At 36.1% G+C, this 22,513-nt stretch overlaps 1 protein-coding gene across 7 annotated transcripts in view; it reads right to left on the bottom strand.

Moving 5' to 3' along the window:
- Window positions 1-1,494: 1,494 nt before the first annotated feature.
- The window catches only part of MECOM (MDS1 and EVI1 complex locus), a gene marked incomplete at both ends in the record, with an annotated part of 591,781 nt that continues 570,762 nt past the window's right edge, over window positions 1,495-22,513 (bottom strand). For 6 of the 7 annotated variants that reach the window (XM_080695478.1, XM_080695480.1, XM_080695479.1 and 3 more), the window contains 7 exons: window positions 1,495-1,629; window positions 6,174-6,357; window positions 7,388-7,624; window positions 11,553-11,697; window positions 15,044-15,213; window positions 19,113-19,190; window positions 20,289-20,455. In XM_080695478.1, coding sequence (XP_080551604.1) covers window positions 1,495-1,629; window positions 6,174-6,357; window positions 7,388-7,624; window positions 11,553-11,697; window positions 15,044-15,213; window positions 19,113-19,190; window positions 20,289-20,455 — 1,116 coding nt within the window. Of the gene's footprint in view, window positions 1,630-6,173; window positions 6,358-7,387; window positions 7,625-11,552; window positions 11,716-15,043; window positions 15,214-19,112; window positions 19,191-20,288; window positions 20,456-22,513 lie in introns of all 7 variants that reach the window. The other variant, XM_080695477.1, reaches the window with a different exon arrangement.

The following is a 22,513-nucleotide window of genomic DNA, read 5'->3' as shown; positions in this document are numbered from 1 at the left end:
TTCCATGTGACTGCCGGAGCATCGAGGTCGCAAGCCTGTATCTTCAAATCATGTGGGTCCCAACAAGAAACTCAAGGTGCACGAGAAGGGAAAACATCATACGACTCCGTTTTGCAAGTCTTTATTTTTTTAGTTGCTCCTCCCATAGTAATGCACTGAAAGGCGTAACAGTTTATATTGTACAAAGCATTTGAAGAAAGTACCTCAACTTGCCAATTATTTCAAAATGAGATTACAAACAGAAAGAAAAACAAATCTGGTTCCTCAATAAAGAGCAAAAGAACTGAATACAGTCTGTTATTTACTTCTCTCTCTTAACATAAAGTCGGGAACACTTCATTTTACAAATAGGATTAACAGGAACGTAACATCGCACAAGCTTGCAGACAACCAGCATAAAATATAGGATACAGGTTTTAATCAGAAGAATCATGCTTTCATGAAAGAAATTATAATTGTTTATACAATTGAATCGATTTCAGTATTACAAAAACTAAGTTGCTTCTATTCGTATTTAGTTCATTAAGAAGGAAAACAAAACAACAACAACAAAAGGAATGTTACGAAAAGCCAAACACCACTTGGCACTCCCACACACAGGTCAAGTCGCCTTCGTCCTTGAAATTCAGAAAGGGGTGTGCCTGGGACGTCGTAAAATAGTGGCTGACTGGAACAGTGCTATTTTAATCAACAAACAATAGTTTGCCAACAAATAAATACATGATACACTCAACACAAAAAAATTTCAACATTAAAAAAAAGACATGATTGTCTAAAATTAAGATGTTATTACAAGGATTTGGCAAACATTTTATTAGTGGTACAGTGGTATTGTCGATGAACAGGTTACTTCACTGACTTAACCTCTTTGAGCATAAACATCCATAGTTTACAATATACACATACCCTTCTTCCCTAGTTTTAAACAATGTACTTAAAAAGGCAAAGAGTTAAGGGCAGAACAAGTACTCCCTGTTATCAATTTCTATAATAATTGACTGTGCATTGCATCCTACTACTTCCATCTTCAAAGGGTTAAATTACATAAAACTTTAACAGAAGAAAAAAATTAGATCTGTAATTAAAAGCAACTGTTCCCAATCATGTCAGGTGATCTTGTACAAATAAGAATTAGGTTTCTATCAATGCTGCATATCAACTGCCCCTCTCACCCGCCTGCCTGCACCCCAGGGCAGGGGGAACTGGAAAAGGCCTTCTGCCCAACAAGTTTTTCATTTCCATTGAATTGCTTTAGGTCAAATTGATCCTCCAGAAGTCAGCAGCTGCCTTTGCTGTGCAAAACAAAATATCGAGAATAAATAGTTTCCTTTGTCTGTCTGTCTTTTTATTTAATCATTCAGTTTAAGGTCACCAGACTTTATACAAGTGACCCTCGGGTTTGTAAGGCATTCTGCTCGGCAGTCGTGAATAGTCCTGTATGAAGGAGCCACGCTGCTGTCGGACTTGGTCCCACACTGGCCAACCTTGACAAGGTCATACGTGGCTTATGGACTGGATGGCACTGGATTCTGCCGCAGCCCTGGCCATACTGTGCCACACGTTGGAAGAACTGTGGGATGTGGGATGGAGGGACTCCTTGTCGGACAATGACAACATCATAGCATATGCCTGGGGTAAGAAGGAGAGATTCAGTAAATGGCATTTGAAAGACATTGCTTTTAATTTGAAGAATATTGTTGGCAAGTGTTGGGAAGGGAGAAGACCTGAGTAGGAACATCCTTCAATATGTTTGGAAAAGTATTTTTTTGTGTGTGGGTCTGGTGATGGAACCCAGGGACATTCAACCTCCGAGCTACACCCCTTGCCCTATATTTTATTCTTTATTTTGAAGCAGGGTCTCACTAGGTTGTGGAGGGGCTCACTAAGTAGCTGAGGCTGTCTGTGAACCGCGATCCTCCGGTCTCAGCCTCTCGGATGCTGGGATTATAAGCATGCGCCACCACGCCCGGCTTGGAAAAAAATTTTTAATTAAAATTACATGGGATCTCTGCTAGCTTTCACTGACTATAGGCCAAAATGTAACATGCCCTAAAAAACAAAAATGTAATTATTCTGCCTAGAATGTCAATAGCACATCCACTGAGAAGTAGGAGATATTCCTCTGCCCTACCATAAGTAAAGTCATCCATCTGATATGTGTGCTTACAACTGAAACTGCAAGTATTCATAGGACACAGACCTGCCTTGACAGAGCAGGAGTCTGTAGAGCGCAGCCAACTCTTGCACTTTGAAACTGAGTGCACTGAACATGAAATGAGAGCTGTTCAATGCTCCTCGACTAGATAGGAGGTCTAAAATGAATTTCTGCTCAACTTCCAATCTAGAGCCTTTTCTCTAATTCCCCTCCACACCTGAAACATTCACTGCTGATGACCAAAGACCTTGACAGTGGAGACGGGCCAAATCAGCTCCAGCAAAAAAATAAAACAAAGCTCAAGACCCAACAATGTCCTAAGCAACTTGTGAGCTGGTGTCTGCAAAGCAGAAGGTGCAGGAAGGTGCCTCTGTAAGGAAGTATTCTTTCTTCCCTCTTATCATGTCAAATTCTAAATAACTATCCAGAGAATCCCCCACTCACTGCCAAGTTAAATATTCAAATGAAATACTTGGTCTTGACTTGCGAGTGAACTTTTCACTGCTGATTTGCTATTGTTGGTCTCATCCACTGCTAAACTTGCTTGTCAAAATTCTGCTGAAGCGGAATCATTAAAGTTCTGCCAAAGACATTCCACTGTCTGTAAACAAAGACAAAATGCCTGTGTTGTTAGGCAGAATTTCATCTCTAGGAGTCATGCTGAGACATGTGGCCAGTCTGTGGTTTCTTCCATAAGCAGGGCATTCAGTTAGAAATCTGCCCTTACACGCTGGTTGTGATTTGCTAGGTCATGGCTCTAAATGTACACATTTGACTTTTATGTATGTGATTTGCCTTCTGAACCTGTACAAAACCTCAGTACCCACTTCAGCAATATTGCATAAGCATGGGCTCTGCCGGGCGCTGTACTAGTCCTCGGGAATAAGTGCTGAGTCCTTGTCCTTGGTAGAACTTAAAGGATGAGTTGAGTGAGCATCGAACTTAAATGATCTATTTAGATTATGAACCCACATTTAGATATGAAAAATAAGGAATAATCTGAAATAGTTTTAACAAATGTCATTGTGATATTTGAAGGTATGAGAGGGAGGTATAGGGAACGTGTGGAATCCTGAGTTTGAATCCTGGCCTCTAGCCTGTCCCTACTTACCTGGCTATGTGACCTTGGGCAAGTTGCTTTGCTTCAAAGTTTTACTTTCCTCATATGAAGTGGGGATAATAATAATAAATACTTGCCTCCAAGAGTTTTAGGAGGGATTGCAGACATTGCCTTACATAAAGAGCTTAGTTCAGTGTGTCTCATAAAAATAGTACTTATTATCATGAAATTAATTTCCAGAGAAGACTTCATTCAGAATATAGCCACTGTCGTATTGGTCAACTATTTTGGATTTCATATTAAAATCACAGACAGAGTAAATATTTAAATGTTTTCAGCAAAACACCTGAGCCTTCAGATTCTGGAAAATGGCAAATACAGAATATCTACCTTTTGGTGATCAAAAAGAAATAAACATTCTCATGCATGAGGATGAGTGACTAGCACATAACTGATGGTTAATAAACCACTCAATGAATGAATAAATGAATGACCTCACAAGATAAAATCAGCTTACACAAAGACCTTGCCATTTAGGAACTGACATATATATGACATAATCAAGTAATACAAAAATACCTTAGAATTGCAAAATTCTAGCATTTTTTGTGATGGTAAATTATTAACTAAGCAGGATTTATGCCAAGATGCTAGTACATAAACATATATTTCACATATATTATCTTTAGGTTCTCTGGATCTTTTGTTTTCCACCATATCTGACTGTTTCTAGAGTCTTCAGGTATTATGTCTTACAACAATTTTTGGTGGAATAATTAAAATAAACTTAAGGGAAAAAATAGATTCCCTTGGTATCTCTGACCTGCTTTGAAGAAAAGAAATGAGAAATTAAGGAATTTAAAAAAACTAGCTGCCTCTTAAGGATGTCTCTAAATGAGATGTCTACTCTGACTAGTTTATTTTCAATGTTAAAAACTAAAAAGTTCAGTTTTATTCCCAGTGAATCACAGAGAAGAAAGATACCTTCTCCACCTTCTCCCATACAAGGAGGACATGGTACCTTTCCATCCATAGTCTCTAAATGATGATGTCAAATAAGTAGTGGTGGGCTGCAGGAGCCTCAAGTTTCAAGGCTGCCTGCCTTGACTTCAGAAAAAAATAAATTTGCCTATTATCACCCATAATACTTCAAATATTTTATTAAATTGAATGATATGTGCATATATATGTGTGTGTGTGTATATATATATATATATATTTTTTTTTTTTTTTGCGTGTGTGTGTGTGTGTGTGTGTGTGTGTGTGGTACTGGGGATGGAACCCATAGGCATTCTACCTCTGAGATACACCCCCCAGTCCTATATTTTATTCTTTATTTTTGAAACAGAGTCTCACTGAGTTGCAAAAAGCCTTACTAAGTACCTAAGGCTGTCCGCAAATCATGATTTCTGGGATTACAAGCATGTGCCATCACCCCCAGCTTAAGTTAAATGATACTTAAAGATGTGAGATATTACTACATTGGCTATTAAGAAAAGTCACAATGTTTGATACACCAGGCCACCTCCAAAATGGTCTAAACAGATCAAATAATTTGAATAATGTGATGATAATAAATATAATAATTGGAAGCTTCTTTTTATTAATTGACCTGAATGAAGAGTGGTTGAGTGTAGATCTCAAAGAGAAAGTGCTGACTTTCTTATTTTTAATAAAAGAACTGAGGCTATTCTAATAGGTATTTATGGATTTTTAAATGGATTTCCTTTCAGTTAACACAATGCCTTAGAATGGAGTACTATTCATTCAATCAATAAAAGCCGATCAGTTTTACTTCCAGATCTGCCAGTAAAGTTGGTGTAGACCTTCGGCATCTCGTATCATTTCTTTCTTTTTTTTGTGTGTATGGTACTGGGGATGGAAGCCAGGGGCATTCTACCTCCAAGCTATACTCCCAGCCCTAGTTTGTATTCTTTATTTTGAAACAGGGTCTCACTAAGTTATAGAGGACCTCACTAAGTAGCTGAGGCTGGCCACAAACCTGTGATCCTCCTGTCTCAGTCTCACAAGTGCTGGGATGACTAGTGTGCACCCCCACACCTGGCTTCACCTCATATCATTTCTATCTTTGGTTTAGTCCTAGTTTCTACAGTTTGATTAATTATTAATGAATAATACAAAACAACTCCTAGAGATAGTAAAAGAAAAGAGTAGAACTTAATTTCCCAAAGTCTTAAAACATAATTATGTTGGCAAGAATTATAGACACAAAGCAATTAGAAAATAATTCTGAGCTAACATATAAATGCTTAAAAATGTCATTTGTGAGAAATGGATAGAACTACAGAGTACTTTGATGAAATCAGCCTGTATCAGAAAGTTGAGGGTTGTGCATTTTCTATCATATGTGAAAAGAGGAAACATAGGGGACTATGGACAAATGTGGGTATAAAGCCGTGGAACAGTAAAGGGAATTAGGAGAGGGAAATAGGAGGGAAAAGGAGGACTGGGGACAGACATGTTTCAACTAATTCTTTGGCAATATACAAAGTCACTACTACCGGCTTCGCTAGCATGTATGGGGAGGGAAATAGGGTGGTGGGGTGGATGTGGAGGGCAGTAAAACAAGGGCTGTGTGTATGTGTTTGTGTCACATTGAACCTCACTATATAGTATAATTGCAATGAACTAATAAATTATAAAAATGGCAATCTATAAAGGAGTAAGAGAACTGCAAAGTAAAGAGAGATTATCTGAGAGTATTTTTGTCACAGGATTCCTCTGCAGAATGCGGCCCTCTTAACCGTTGCACTGGCTGAATCTTGGGGATTCTGTCACTATAGAGCAAAGATAGAAACACTTGTGGGTAAAGCACCTGGACCTGCTTGGATTCTGGACTATTACAAAGGTATAACATCTGTCTTTTGGTAATAAAAAAGAAATGTACACTTTCATGCACGAGGTCACCATGATGCTCTACTACAGGAAAATATGTACCTGTGATTTGGACTTTCTGTGTAACGGCTGTTTAAGTTCCTCTGGCACATGGGAAGTACTAAAAGAAGACAGCTCAGCTTCAGTGTATTGATTATCTTCCATTTTCCTCATTTTGAGGCTATCTGTGAAGTGCCTTATATGATCTAGAGCAGAAAGTCCAGTTTTATAATCTTCCTCTGTATACCTAAAATGAACCAATGGGAAAGCACACAAGTTTTTTTTTTTCCTTTCAGTTTATCTAATCAAATCACTTTTGTTTGACTCTATACAACTGTCAAACTTCATATTTTAGTTGTAGTGTAAAGCATCTGTTGATGGATTCTTTAACATATTTACAAATATCATATCTTAAAAATATTTATCTTAATACTTTAATAACTAAAGTCAAGCATATATGTGAGATAAAGTTAATGACACATTAAGCCAGCAATGTGTGAGACAGAATTCATTCCTTTTGAATTACCATTTAAAGTACAACTATCTATGGAAATATGAAGTCAGCACATATTATTATCTTCATGAAAATATCATATCCCCACCAATTAATCATTTTTCCATTTAGAAATCTATTATCTATGTAAATTATACATATATACAATATATACTATATAATAAGTAAAAATTATCTTTTATTTTCTTGGCACTGGAAATTGTACTCAAAGGCATCCTATCTCTAAGCTACACCTTCAGCCCTTTTTATTTTAAAACAGGGTCTCATTAAATTGTTGAGGGTCTTTTTAAGTGGCTGAGGCTGGCCTCAAATTTGTAACCCTTCTGTTTCAGCCTCCCAAGCACTAAGATAACAGGTGTGCAATATCATACTCTGTGAAATTTATCTTACTATTTGATGAATGGTCATGCCAGGTTATTGAATCAATTAGACCATGCTGAAATCTCTACCTTCCTTTGGGTTTCAAAAGTAGGGTCTCAACTTCAGTGACTGTGTGTATGTGCGATTTTCACTTGTCCTTCCTACCTCAGGTCAGTAGGAGTTCCACAAATTCTCATGTGTTTATAGCCTTGCAGATTGCGTTGATGGCTTGCCTCTATGCAGAAGTGATACAGCGTGTGTGTCTTGCTAACTCAAATTTTATTTTTGCGATTTATTAGCAAACTGATTATCACCTGAAATACTGTGGAGAACAGAGCAGGGGGAATCGCACCTGTGTGCAGACCTGCTGCTGCTGGGCTTGTGGAGTCACAGAGGCACTCACCTGGCAGGGGAGGTCTTGCAGCTCATCTCTAGGGCACTGGCTTCTTCGTAGTCATCCTCAGGGGTCCCTTCCTGTAAGCTCCTCGTCGCTGGTTCCTTTCCGGTTTTCCCAGTAATGTCATTATCTTCATCCTCCTCATCTAACAACACTTCATCTTCTACTTCTTCATCATCCAGTAAGTCTGAATTCTGACTGGTCACCAAAGCCTTTTCATCTTTAAAGTGACTACCATTCATCCTTTCAAAGCATGAAAAGAAAAAGATTAATTGATTGGTTCAATATTTACTTAGTGTTGCGGTACTGGGGATGAAACTCAGGGACATTCTATCTCTGAGCTACACCCCAACCCTACATTTTTTAAAATTTTGAAACAGGGTCTCACTAAGTCGCTGAGGTCTTAAGTTGCTGTGGCTGGCCTTGAAGCTGGGATCTTCCTGTCTAAAGTATTTCCCAAGATCCTCCCAAGTACTGGGATTACAATTATGGGCCACCATGTTCAGATTGGCTCAATTTTTAAACATACAGTTAGCTTTCTCATCATCTCCTTAACAAGAGTTCATATTTTCAACACTTACAAAAGAAATTTTTATTTATATGGTATAATTATTTTATTTATATGCTGTAAACACTTGGAAAATGATGTAATTTCACAAATGGGGAAATAAAGAAAAATAGTTGGATGATTATTCAGATTATAAACAGAGTTCTGACAGAACTGGGAAAACAGTGTAGTCTGATATTAGGCCTTTACTTGATAAATGATATTATTATGTAAGATATAAAAAGCACACAAATGTTTTCTCTGCATTATGTACCTAATTATCATTTAAGTACCCACCACTTAAAATAGTTTATTTCCGGAAAACTCATCTCTGAGCAACATAGAAAACAGTTTCAACGCATAAAACTAACATAAATCTATGAGTTAAAAAAAAAAGTGAAAGTAGCTTCCAGCTACTTTATTCTTTATTCTTTAGTCTTTATTCTTTCTGGTGACACTTGTGATTTACTCCACTTATACACGACACCAAGTTTAGACGGGAGAGAGAGCTCTCTTGCTCTCTTGATCACACTTTCCAAGTTATTCTCAATAATCAGAATGTGCAAAAGTTCTTCGTTTCTCAGAAAAATGCTGATGTAGAAAATGAACTAGAAAGGTAATTTCACAGGTATCTTCTGATGTTTCACTTAGCAAGCATATCTAATATAATGATGCAAAAACAATGTACTTTTAAAAGGCATTTATAATACTTTTGCTTATTTGAGAGGGGCGATATATGATTCAGTAGTCATTATTTTAAAAATTCCAGCTTCACACATTTGAGAGCATTTATGAAGCTACGAGAAGTTTCTCAGACTTTCAAAGGAAAGTTAAAATGAGGGTAATTTGAATTGAAGTTTTGCTGTGAGATTTAAGGTTGAAATTAAGTTACAAAGTAAGCATAAATGTTTTGGTCTGAAGGATATTCTTCTGTAGCCTCATCTTTTTAATGAAATATAACCAGAAAAGTTAAAGCGCTTGCCAAATTTTAGAAAGCTTGTTAGAAACTGAAACATCACAGGCATCCAGGTGTGCCAGTTCCTGGCATATCCACAGTCTCACCATCTCTCCTTGCTCCTTCACCTACTCACCAGTTCAGAAAACTCATGGAGACTATTAAATTATGTTTATAGCCAATGTATAACTTTCACAAGGTAATGAAACAATTTTTCAGACCATGGAAAATCAGGTATCAGTAATGCATCCACATAATTTTCCCACATAAAAATAAGTACAGCTTAATACTTAGATTTCCCAGGATAAAATTAATACAAGAATAAAACAATTTTGGATATGACAGATGCACACAGTCAATATTGATTTGTCCAGAAAAGGTCATCATTACTATTTAAGCATTTTATATAACCAGCCTCTTAACCTCTTTTGTCAAAGAACGATGAAAACACATTTTGTACAGACATAAATTATTAGTTTCCAGATATACTGCCAACTTGCTAGCCTGAATAGATCAAAATTGTATTTTTTAACAAAAGAATTTAGTACAAGAACAAAAGAGTATATGGATGAAAACCAAAAGCAACAAAAGCCAACATAATTTTTAAACCCCTATTTGTTAATTATGCTTTCAAATGTGGCAATTTATAGTGGATAAATTATTCATCAAAAGTAGCTTGATAGAAGCTGAGGAGAGAAAAGTTGGATGACTCAACCTTCTTCCTTCTGTGCTGCTGAGACATGTTGAAGCCAGATGTTGCAGCCGTACAGACTCACAGATCTCCAATTAAGAGCCAGAAAATCTGAACAGGCATTTCAGAACTGAAATGGTGTTCCCTGTTCAATATTTTTATGTGCATCATGTAAATGTTGTTATCAAAATATAAGACTGCTCTTCCTATGCTGTGATTGTGACCATTTGGTCTCTCTCTCACACACACACACATGCACACATACCCACATGTGTGCACAGAAAGAGGCAAGCAGAGGGTAGGAGTCAACCAACCGTGCGGTCTGTAGAGCTCACCACACTTCTTAGACGGTTCGAGGAAGCTTTCTGTCCTTTTATTCCTTAGATATCTTTCATACAAATTGAACAAAAGTGGTTGCATGTTTATGTGTTATTTTGGTAAATGTGTTTAGTTGAGGCATGTTTTAATGAGCAAAATACCTAAAAAAAATCAACCTTGAATATTACCAGCATCAAAAATAGAGAAAACTAACCCAATAATACTTGTGTGATGAAAAATAAGGGAACTTTAATAAGTTTCATGCTATATTAACATTTACAATGTGGCATTTTTATTTAATAGGTCACAAGATAGTTATGTTCAGAAAAGAGTTCTGCCTAGCTTGGTACTGCTGCACACTTGTAATCCCAACAGTTGGGAGACTGAGACAGGAGGATCACAGGTTTGTGGCCACCCTTGGCAACTTAGCAAGGCCCTTTGAAACTTAGTGAGATCTTGTTTTCAAATAAGAAATAAAATCGGGCTGGGGGTACAGCTCAAAGATAGGATGCCTCTGGGTTCAATCTCTAATGTCACAAAAAATTAAGTTATCAATTTTTAATATTTAATAAAAATTTACAGATAAGGAAAACTGCATCTGTTAGTTTTGACAAAATAATATTCCAAGAACTTCACACATGAGGTATAATGCTAGGTAACTGTGAGTTATTATCAACAGTGTTCAAAACTTTTCTTACAATATGTTTGTATTTATGATGACAGGAAAGAGCAGTGCACCAGGCCACTAAAATCAAGAATGATCATGTCCACTAAAACCAACATGCCAGAAGCAAGTGATCACCCAACTGAGAAGACGCAAGTAGTAAGAGACTCTTAACTAAGAAGCCCAGATAGTTCCATGTATTTGGGTAACAATCAGTGGGTATTTCAGGTGCAGACACATAAAGATATATGTTTATATAGACAGACTGAGACAGAGACAGAGATGGACAGAAAGACATGAAGAGTCAGAGATTGTAATAAACATAATCAAATCTAAAGTGACTGTAATAGCAGCCGCTAGTGGCCAGTGATTCCACTGAATATCTGTAGCGATTTTCCCTCTTCTTTTGAAATTTTGATAAAATATTCTGTTCAGCTTTCAAGAGAAGGAGAACAGCATGATAATTAAAATTGTGGGTTCTGGAACCAGATAGCCAGGGCTGAATCCCCTTTATAATGTATGTGACCTCTAGCAAGTCATTAACCTTCGATATCTCCATTCCTTCATTGGTAAAATTACAGTCACTATCTCACAGCATTATTATGAGAATTGCCAATTAATAGGAGTAAGATTGAGTGTATATAAGAGCTAATAAACAGTAGCCATTGGTGGCAGAAGAAGTGGCAGTATCACAAAACTGAACGAAGAATATGTATTTAAAAGCATTCATGCCAGGTGTGGTGGCACACACCTGCAATCCCAGTTTTCCAGAGGCTGATACAGCAGAATTATAGATCTGAGGCCAGCTTTAACAGCTCAGCAAGACCAAATTTCTAAATAAAACACAAAAATGGCTAGCAGTATAGATCACAAGTAGAAGGTCCCCAAAATCCATCCCCAGTATGTATGTATGTATGTACGTATGTATGTATGTAGTATGTATGCATATATTCATTCTGTACGTCACAGCGTTTAGAAAGCAAAAACCAGCCTTACCTCTCCTCCATGTTCCTGGGAGATTGGCTGCTGTGGTTGCTATTTCCAATGAAATTTCGAATTTCTGTAAAGTAAGCATCTTCCTTGTCATCCAGAAGTGCACCTGTACTTTCCAGTTCAGAATGAGGCGATGATGTTGCCGTACCTGAGTGGAGCAGAAAGCCTTTTGTGACAATTATTGTTTATCTGAGCACTTATTTTGAACCTCACTCCTTATTTATTTTCTTAGGATTCTTTCTTAAAACATGTCCTTTTGAATAGTAGTAATAGTTCTTTAGGAGGTCAAAGTCTTCCCAACAAACCATAATGCACATGCCCATGAAGTCCCTTAAAAATATTCTTAACACTTAAAATCATGAAAAGCAGTCTCCTGAGGATGTCATTTCTCTCACTACATTTCCCCCACCCTACCACCACATGGGAATCATATAAGGAAGAGATAGGGTGAGACAAATTAGAGTCGGGTCTTAAAGAGTCTCTGACATAAGAAACTATTCTCAGTCCTGATTGCAATCTATGTATCTACTGCTGCTGTGCTGAAACATTACAAAATAGAGATTGAAAGCATACTGAAAATCACCATCCTAACTTGGTGAGCTAAGCTATAGGCAGGCTCGGAACACATCAGCCCAAGGCTGGTCCAGTGGTTAAGGGAACAATACTGAACTAACTGCCTGTTACAGGATGATCTTTACTTTCCTCCCCTACAAAATTAGAATCTCAATACCTAACCACAGGACTGCTGTAGGGTTTATGTAAACTGGCACACTCAGCAGTACTTTGTATGTGGTTAATTCCACACCAGCATTTGCCTCACGCTGCTTATCTTGCCCATGTTGTGTATACAATTCAATAGGCCATCACGATGGTTTATGTGACACAAGCAAAATGTTAGAACATCCACTCAGCTTAAAGAAATGATAGCCTAGGTTAACAGATTATGCTCAACATTGATAAGTTATACTTTTAACTTTCTTTTCCTGAAATAACTCGGATTAGAAAATTATATTAGCATGCTAGTGAGAAAGTGGGGCCAGTTTGTATACTGATTAAGATTGAAATGCCTAAAAAGTATTTTTAAACCATCATTATTAGATATTTACTTTTGAGGAAAATAAACAGCATGTAGTTCTAAGTAGTCGTGCTTCAATATCATACAATGGGCCTTTACAGGCACATTTTTAAACCATTATTATTACATAAAGGATAATAATGAAATAATTTCCTTAAGTGAAGATTATGAGTCTATGTAAATACAACATTTATTGCTCTTAAAAAATCTCTTGAGTTCCATTCTTATCCCTTCCATACTTCTAACTCATTTACTTGACTCTCTACCAAGAAATGATGGGTTCTGACATATAATATATGCCAGGCAAATATTACTTAATGATTTATCTAACTGTAAGAAGCCAAAGGCAAGAAGATCTACAATTCTTTCTGTGAAATATGTGCTGACAGGTTTATGTTAAGGGAAAGCAATTTTTTCCATTGTACTTTTAACATAATTTTACATCAGGATTTGTGACAAAAACAAAAATGGAAAGAGTGAGGATCACAGGTTTGTGGCCAGCCTTAGCAACTTGTGAGGCCCTCTGCAGCTTAGTGAGACCCTGTTTCAAAATAAAGAATAAAAAATAGGGCAGAGGTGTAGCTCAGAGGTAGAATGCTCCTGGATTCACTCCCCAGTACTGCCAAAAAAAAAAAAAAAAAAGGAAACTTTGATTCATATGTCTCCAGTGAGTTGGGGCCATGGATCTTTCGCTTGACATTACCCATTGAGATAATCTAGCAGAATTTACTATGGCTTTGTAGTATACTTTAAAGTCAGGTATTGTGAATGATACTGGCACAAAAACAGATACACAGACCAATGGAGCAGAATAAAATACTCAGAAACAAAGCCTCACACTTACAGCCAATTGATTTTTGACAAAGGGGCCAAAAACATACACTGGAAAAAGATAACCTCTTCAACAAATGGTGTTGGCAAAAATGGTTAACCATATGCATAAAAATGGAAATAAACCCCACTTCCTCACCCTGTACAAGAGTCAAGTCAAGATGGATCAAAGACTTGGAAATTAGACCAGAGACCTTGAGGCTCCTTGAAGAGGGCTTAAGTCCAACACTGTAACACATAGGCATAGGTAAAAACTTTCTCAACAAGACCCCAAAGCACAAGAAACTAAAAGGGGAATCAATATGTGGAATTGCATTAAACCGAAGATCTTCTGTATAGCAAAGGAAATATCAAGAACCTCAACCAAGAGCCAACAGGAGAAGTTTTTTGCCAACTATACCTCTGACAGAGGACTAATATCTAGAATATACAGAGAACTCAAGAAACTCAGCACTAGGAAAACAAGTAACCCAATCAAAAATGGGCAAGTGAACTAAGTAGACACTTCATGAAGGAAGAAATTCAAGTGGCCAATAAATGCATGAAAAAATGTTCAACATCACTGACAATCAGAGAGATGCAAATCAAAACTACCCTGAGATTTTACCTCACTCCAACTAGAATGACAATCATTCAAAACACAAACAACAACAAATGCTGGCGAGGATGTGGAGAAGTGGGAACTCTAATACATTGTTGTTGGGATTACAAATTAGTGCAACCACTGTGGAAAATAGTATGGAGGATCCTCAGAAGAATGGGAATGAATTTACCATATGATCCAGCAATAACACTTCTGGATATCTACCCAAAAGGAAGGAAACCAAACTACCAAACTAATGCATGCATATCTATGTCCATAGCTGCACAATTCACCATAGCCAAACTATGGAATGAGCCAAGATGTCCATCAACAGATGAAAAGATTACAAAACTATGGGAAATGTATACAATAGAATTCTACTCGGCCATAAAGAAAAAACACAATCACATCATTTACAGGGGAATGAATGGAACTGGTAACATTATGCTAAGTGAGATTAGTCAGTCACAAAAAATAAGAAATCAGATGCTCTCCCTAATATGCAAAAGCTAAGGAGAAAATGGTTCATAGGAGGAACTCTAGACGAAGAAGTATATACTATAGATGAGCAAATAAGGCGACCCAACTGAGAGGATGACAGGGAGAAAGAGGGAAATTCTCTAATGTACATGTTGTACATTAACAAACATATCAATGTCAATCTAAGCCAAATATGTAAAGGGAGAGGGAGGGAGTTGGGCATGAATTGGGGAAAAGGGCTAATTGGGTGATGTATGCATGTATGTCTCTACCATCTTGTACCCCATTAATATGTCTGACTACCATGCACCAATAATTTTTTTTAATCTAGCAGGATTTAAAAAATTCAAAAAAGGCCACTTATTTGTATATTAATCAATGATCACATTTACATGATTCCAAAATCTCATGGGAATCTTGCTGAGAACTTAAAGTAAGATCTGATTTTGCATCCAAGATAGTAGGAAAGAAAAAAAAGATCAGTTATCTTTTAAAATGTGAAAAATAAGTCTGGGTTATACCTACCAGACATATTTCCATTCTCATGTTTCTTTAGGTGTCTGTCTAAATTGGTTTGTTGACCAAAACACCGATCGCATAAATGACACTTAAAGGGCTTCTCTTTGTTGTGGATGTTACGAACGTGCCGCTGCAAGTTGGAGGAGATGCTAAAGGATCTGTCACAGTACTTGCATCTGAAAAATAAACACGGAGAAAACATTTTCAAGAAAAATCAAAAGATATTTCTCAAGATTAAGAAAACAGAGATCAAAACTTCTCACCCACAGAACATTTCAGAAAATGCGCAGGGAAGAATTCACAAAGTCAAGATTCAATCCAATAGACTTTGAGGGTTATAAGATGTTCCTGACTTTATGAAAAACATAATAATATATTGCTGATTTTATTGCTCCCAAATTGATTAGGGTAACCAGATCTAATATTTTAAACAGACCTCATAAAATTGAGGATATTAAGAAATAAGAGTGTCACTTAATCTTCTGCTTAGTAGAATACAATGGACTTCTTTGTAAACAAACAGGAAAATAGTTCATGTATTCTTCAGAGTAAAAAAGACTACTTTTTAATTCAAAATTGGAGAGTGTGGTTAATATCTTAGCAAATTCACTTAACCTGCTGTAAGTCCTGAACAAAATTCCATTATTTTTTCCAAAGTAGCAATAAACACTACAAGCTTTTGAATCAGACAATGGTGAAGACTCATTTGTTTATATGTTTATTATGTAATGTGTTGCCTGAAAGGAAAAAAATGGGCTGTCTCCAAATAAGTTTTAAGTTAATATTTCTAACTTAGTGGACAGAAAATTTATAAATCATTCTTCCATGAGTGGAGAGTCCTTCTCTTCCCACTTCTGAGTGCAGTTTGAAGTGCTCTACATCAGAAAACACCCCATTCCACTCGAAGTCTCTGGGCTCCTACAGCCATCCTTTTGTGATGCCAAGTGAGTTCAGTGGGAAAAAATAAATCTGTTGAACTAGTTTATTTGGCATGGCATCAATAAACTAACGCAAGGACTGACTTAATTCTTGTGCCTTAAAATCTGTTCTGGTATGATGAAATTTCTCAACTTTTCTTGCCTATAATGTTAACAAGAAACTGTGTGAAAACCACACGTTGATACTAGTTATACACTTTTAGCCTCTTCTTTTGAAAAAAAAAATGCATGCCCTTCTTTGATACAGCCTTGTTTATGTCCAACATGCACTGCCAATAAGAAGTATGGAACGCTGAGTACAATTGTGTTGTACTAAGCAGAACAACGGAGGATATACTGACAGACAACTATGTTCCCAACAAACACCATGAAAGTTTTCACTCATAACATTTTCTACACAAATCATGAGGAGGCAAGATTTAGCTTTTGACATGATTCCATCTGTTTGCTTGTATGTGAAGAGGCTTTTCCAAATCTAATAATCATCACCTCAAATCTGAATAAAATTGGCCCCATAAGAAGGTTATAATTAATAATCAGCTATTACTTAATATATCTCTTCTGCTAACATCTTGGCCAAAAGGACGAGTGCTCTGAATTTAATAAATAATAATAATTCCATTCGACTCCAATAAATTATATGATTAAAAAGCAACTTGAATCAGTTTTAAATTTTTTAAAGGAACATAAATGTTCATTTAAATGAACATATAATCCAAAGGTGCGTAGTGTACTGTTAGGCTTGTCTAGTCACTAGAAGTAGATAAAGAGGTAAAAGAAGCTTTTGAAATTATGTTGGAGCTCTGGGCCTAGGTTTTCATTCTGGTTCTACTGCTATCAGACTTTACAAAGGCGATTAACCTTTATAGACCAGATTTCCTTGATTTGTAAAACAGAGGGACTAGACAATCATTGTTTAAGATCAATGGTGAAATTCTGGTTCATGTATTTTTTAAGTACATGTCTAATAGCTTTACGTATGTAGAAGGGCAAAACCACTGCATTCAGGTATAATGAAAGAGTAAATAGAGCATAGTGTCACAGTTGCCTACCAGTACCCCTGGCCATATGAAGACATAAGAGTGAATGTCTTCTTCTCCTTAAACAGAATTCTAGGAGATAAAATTTTCTCCAAAAAGGTAAAACTTTCCACCATTATATTGCTTAGATATCTGTTATATCAATTATGTTTTATCACATGTAAAGCAGAAATGTTCCTTGTGATCAGTGATTTATAAAACATGTAGGAAATCAGAGAATATAAAACAACAGCAATTTCCTAAGTTTAAGTTAAAATTTCAATTACCTTCAAATGAGCATGTCTGCCCATTTTCTCATTCTTATACACTGAAAAACCTTTGAAACTTTACAAAGAACTTTTTATTTTAAAGGAAAAAGTTAGTATTCAGGCCTAAATAATTTTACACGTATGAAATATATAGAACTTCAAAGGAGAATGAAGTTATGATATTGCTTAAGATAAATAGCATTTTTTTGAAAAAAGTATTCGTAGGTTCCTAATATACACAAAACATTGCATACTAAAATGGTAGGTTTTATTTTAAAACTTTAAGTGGCCATGTTGCTTATTTTCATTTTATTGTGAATAACAATATTACAATTAGATGTGTCCCATGTGTCATATGGCTAATTTTGACATTTAACAGAATGAGCTAAGAGGTACTTTAGGAAATTGTTGATAGAATTGGCCTGTTTTCCTGTAATGTACTCTATTTTATCTGTTCCATCTCTAGTTATACATTTCTTCCTCCTCTCCAGGCTGAGGGTTTTTATTTTTTAACCTCCTGTTGAGCACTGTAGACTGGTTTCTCTGTACTAGAAAAACAAAGCCTATATGGATTGTTCATTCCTAGTACAGATTCAGGACTTGGAAAAAAGGAACTGTAATTTTATGAGCTTTGTCAATTAAAATAAATACTGTTACTAAGAAGAGTAAGCCCTAAAGTAATAAAAAATAATTTTAAACATAACTAACATCTTTTTTTTGTGGTACTAGGGATGGAACCCAAGGGCATTCTACCTCTGAGCTACAGTCCTATTTTTTATTCTTTATTTTGAAACAGGGTCTCACTGAGTTGCAAAGGGCCTCACTAAGTAGCTGAGGCTGGCTACAAACCATGACCCTCCTGTCTCAGCCTCCCAAATGCTGATATTATGAGTATGTGCCACCATGCCCTGCTTAACATCTCTTTTTTTAAAAAAAAACATTTTAATTGGTGAATTGTAGTCATACATCTTAATGTGATACAAGATGGTAGAGTCATACATGCACACATCACTCATTTAGCCCTTCCCCAATTCCCTCTCCAGGCTAACATCTCTTAAATGCATTTTTTCCCTAGAAACTGCTAGAATTTTTAAGCTGAGAAATTGAAAGCCTTGACTAAATAAATTAGGACTATTTTTTTGTACTGGGGATTGAACCCAGGAGCATTCTACCTTTGAGCTACACTCCAGGCTTTTTAAATTTTTTTATTTTTATTTTTTGGTGGTACTGGGCATTGAATACAGGGGAATTCTACCCCAAGCTACACCCTGGTTTTTTTTAAATTATTATTATTATTTAATTATTATTATTATTTTAATTATTTTAATTATTTTTTAATTATTATTATATAATAATTAATTATTATTTTTTAATTATTATAAATATTATTATTTTTTTAATTATTATTATTATTTTAATTATTATTAATTATTATATAAACAAGGCCTCACTAAGTAGCTGAGGCCAGTCTTGAACCTCTGATCCTCCTGTCTCAGCCTCCTAAGTACTGGGATTGCAAGCATGTGCTACCACTACCGGCTTTATTTTTCATTTTGAAACAGGGTCTCCCTAAGTTGCTGAGGGTCTTGCTACGTTTCTGAGTCTGGCCTTGAGCCTGTGATCCTCCTATCTCAGCTTCCCAAGTACTGGGATTACAAGCATGTGCCACTACATCCAACAGAACTCTTCTTAATTTTGATCCTGCAATTAGTCAGTTCTTCCTTGATTCAGCACTGAGTAGACACAAATTCAGACATGGACAAAAGTAGCATCCTTGAAATTTGTGCCAATGAGTACACTTTAATTTTTCCAAGATTTACCAAGATATTTATAAAAATCACTGTCAAACCTGTAAGGCTGCTCTCCTGTGTGAGTTCTCAAGTGCCGTGTTAGATTCGCAGACCTTGGAAAAATCTTGCCACAGTATCTGTTAAGAGATGTTTATAAGAGAAAGTCAGCACAGTCAACTTCATTTCACTAGAGCTGCAAAGCAGCCAGATGCTTATTCCCGGTGTAATTAATCGTGCATGGAACTCACATGCCTTTGGTATTTAAAATTTGCAACAAAGCTGTTCTACAGATATAAATAACTCTACAAATAAAGACTGCATTATGAGATCTGGTTGGATTTGCTCATGCACAAGTAAGCAGTTTATGAAAAAGACTTTGGTTTTGATGACCCCCATATGCCTCTTTTATTAACTCTATATCTTTGCATTCACAAAAGTGAACCAGACAAGGGGATAAAAAAATGTTGAGAGTTTGTGATTCTGGGTTGACGTAAACATATTTTAAATGTTTCAATTCATTTTATATGTCAGCCGACACTGACAATTCCCTATACACTGAGTAGTATCAGATCAGACAGGATGCTGAGGCTTCATCCATCAAGGTATGTTTCCATAAAGACTTTTCCGGAAAGAAAGGGATGTTTCCAAAGGGCAGAGAAGTTAATGTGCAAGCCAGATAGCACAAATTTCTGAAGACAATTCAGAAATTATAAACACAATTTATTTTAAATATCACACTGAAAAAATAAAAAACAAAAAAACAAGCTTTACTCTTCTACTGATGAGTAACAATAGCAACAACAAAAATATAATTAACTAGCTTTTTTTTTTAACTTATGGATCTTATTTGTCCTTATGAATGGCCTTATTCTTCAATACCATGACAATTAATAAATGTTTGCTTGAGGACAGTAGTATTTTACCTTCGGATGAAAATAATTAACTGTGAAAGAAAATTCATAAATATCAAAGTGAGACAAGTAGATGATATTGGACTATATCCAAGGTCATTTATCACAACCAAATGGCCTGTGTTAAAATTCTTATTTAATAATAATTTTTTAAAACCACTATTTTTATATCTCACAAAAGAAAGAGCACTTTGAAGTGCCTGAAATCTATCATGGTTACTATTAGTCATCCAATCAGGAATAATATCCAAAAAAAACAACCCTGCCTTTTGAAATAAGAGGAGAGATTTTTAGAAAGTCAGCCATAATTAACTGCGCAGTTACCTGCAGGTATAACGCTCTTTTCCCTTCCGCAGTAGGTTCTCTGGAAGGGAAGTGGGAGGTGCTCTGAAGTTGAACATAGAGGGTACTGACTGGAGAAGCTCGCTGGCCTCTGGTTTCAGGGCACTGAAGCTTTCTAGTTTTTCTGCCATATTTTCAATAGCTGACATCTGAAAGGCAAAATCATAAGATCATGAAGGATCTGAATCTTTTTCTCTGTAAACTCTGACAAACCAAGAACATTATTAACAGGAAAGCAGAAAATTCTCTGAGTTTAGTAAGTTTTGGGAAAAAAAAAAAAGGGGTCTTCAATGTTAAACAGTGAGTTGATTGATTTGGAAAATAAAGATAAAACCAAGCAGATAAAACACTGAGTGAATTAAAAAAAAATCCTTGGTTAAGGCTGGGCATGGTGGTGCACGCTTGTAATCCCCGCATTTAGGAGGCGGAGACAGGAGGATCGCGCAGGTTTGAAGCCAGCCACGCTGGTTTAAGAGAACCTGTTTCCAAATAAAAATATAAAATAGGTTTGGGAGTGTGGCCTGGAAGTAGAAGGGATTCCAGGAACCCCAGTACCACCCAAAAAAAAAAAATCCTTGATTATGCCATTTTATGATAATCTGATATATAATTAAGCAGTGAGATACCTCATATATATAATAAATCCAAATTAACTTTTAAATTAAGTGACGAGTGATAGCATTATATTATGGCTATCAATAATAAACTAAAAATTTTAAGGAAAGGTTTTATATGCCTTGTGTAGATAATAAGACCCATGAGAACCATGGAATCCTCTGAGAGTAACTCACAGCAAAAAAGAACACCAAGTGCTCCAGAGTTACAGCTTAAGCCATATATGTATGATCCAGAAAGAAAACTTAAATGTGCAATAGGTATATTGCCTATGGTTATATGAAACTAGTATCTGATTATACAAGATTTTTAAGTAGAATCATATATAAAGAATTTTTCTGAACCATCCATTTGTTCTGGACAAATATTGAATTGAAATAACAGTTCATAATATGTTAAATTTTTTTCATATAACATAACTTACATTGTAAGACAAGGGAAGAAGTTTATATAATCATAGAGAAACATTCTTGAAGAAAAACTAACTTCCCTAATTCTCTCTAATGATAAAATTTATTTTTCTCATTATCTTCAAGTTTTTGTCCATCTACACACATATTTGACACTCACAACTAGAGAGTGGTATTTACTTTTAAATCTAGCTTGACCCTTAATATCTCCAGTTAGAGGGACTCTCCCCACTCCTTTAGCAACTCCCGAAATATTAAATTTCCTCAGTGTTCACATTTTACAACCAAATTTTAAAGAGACAAAGCCAACCTTCAAGTCACCTTTTAAAATCAATTCACTTACTATTCATTTGGCTCTCAGAGCACTCTGCCACCAGGCAAACACTTATTTATAAGGCTCTATATGTGCTATTTATGTTTCTAGAAGACCTGAGGTGATAGAAGAGAGGATACACGAGGACCTAGACGGTAACAACTAAAAATTCAAACAACTGGTCAACCCAAGAGGCTAATTATTTTGTTGATGCAACAGCAAGACTGATGATGATTTAATTTACCAGCTCAAGTTTAAAATAAAAAGCACGTCAGGTACTGTGGCACATGCCTGTAATCCCAGTATTTGAGAGGCTGAGGTAAGAGGACTCCAAGTTCAAGGCCAACCTGGGCAACTCAGTGAGACCCTATCTCTAAATAAATAAATAAATAAATAAACAAATCTGGGGGTATACCCCAGAAGTAGAGTGCCCCTAGGTTCGATTCCCAGTACAGAAAAAATTAATAATAAGCAATATTTCCTATTCAAAAGGAAAATTAACAAAATATACATTTTATGAATACATGGCTGGACAGAATACTGTCAGTATCTGAAACTGGAGCGAATTCTTAATGGAATGCCTCAAACACAGTTCTCTTTTCACAAAGGAAATATTGCATGCTTGATTCTTCAAATGACTATTCATGTTCTAGTTAGCTCTCTTTCTTTTCTCTTTATCCTGGAGCCTGCCCTCTCATTTCATGCCCGGACTCCTAATGCTAGCTACAAATTGCAATGTACAGGGTACCACTGCCAATTTGCCAAATGTCTTTCATCAAACACAGTGCAAAAAAAAAATCTCAGAGGAAAGTCAAGATACATTTACTTGTCAGACGACAAATGTGAACGCATTGGGAGGCAGTAAGGGC

The sequence above is a fragment of the Muscardinus avellanarius genome (genome assembly GCF_963383645.1).
Source record: "Muscardinus avellanarius genome assembly, chromosome: 5".
In the NCBI taxonomy this organism is placed as follows: domain Eukaryota; kingdom Metazoa; phylum Chordata; class Mammalia; order Rodentia; family Gliridae; genus Muscardinus; species Muscardinus avellanarius.
Note: the sequence above shows the minus strand (reverse complement) of the source record. Positions and strands in the feature narration are given on the sequence as shown.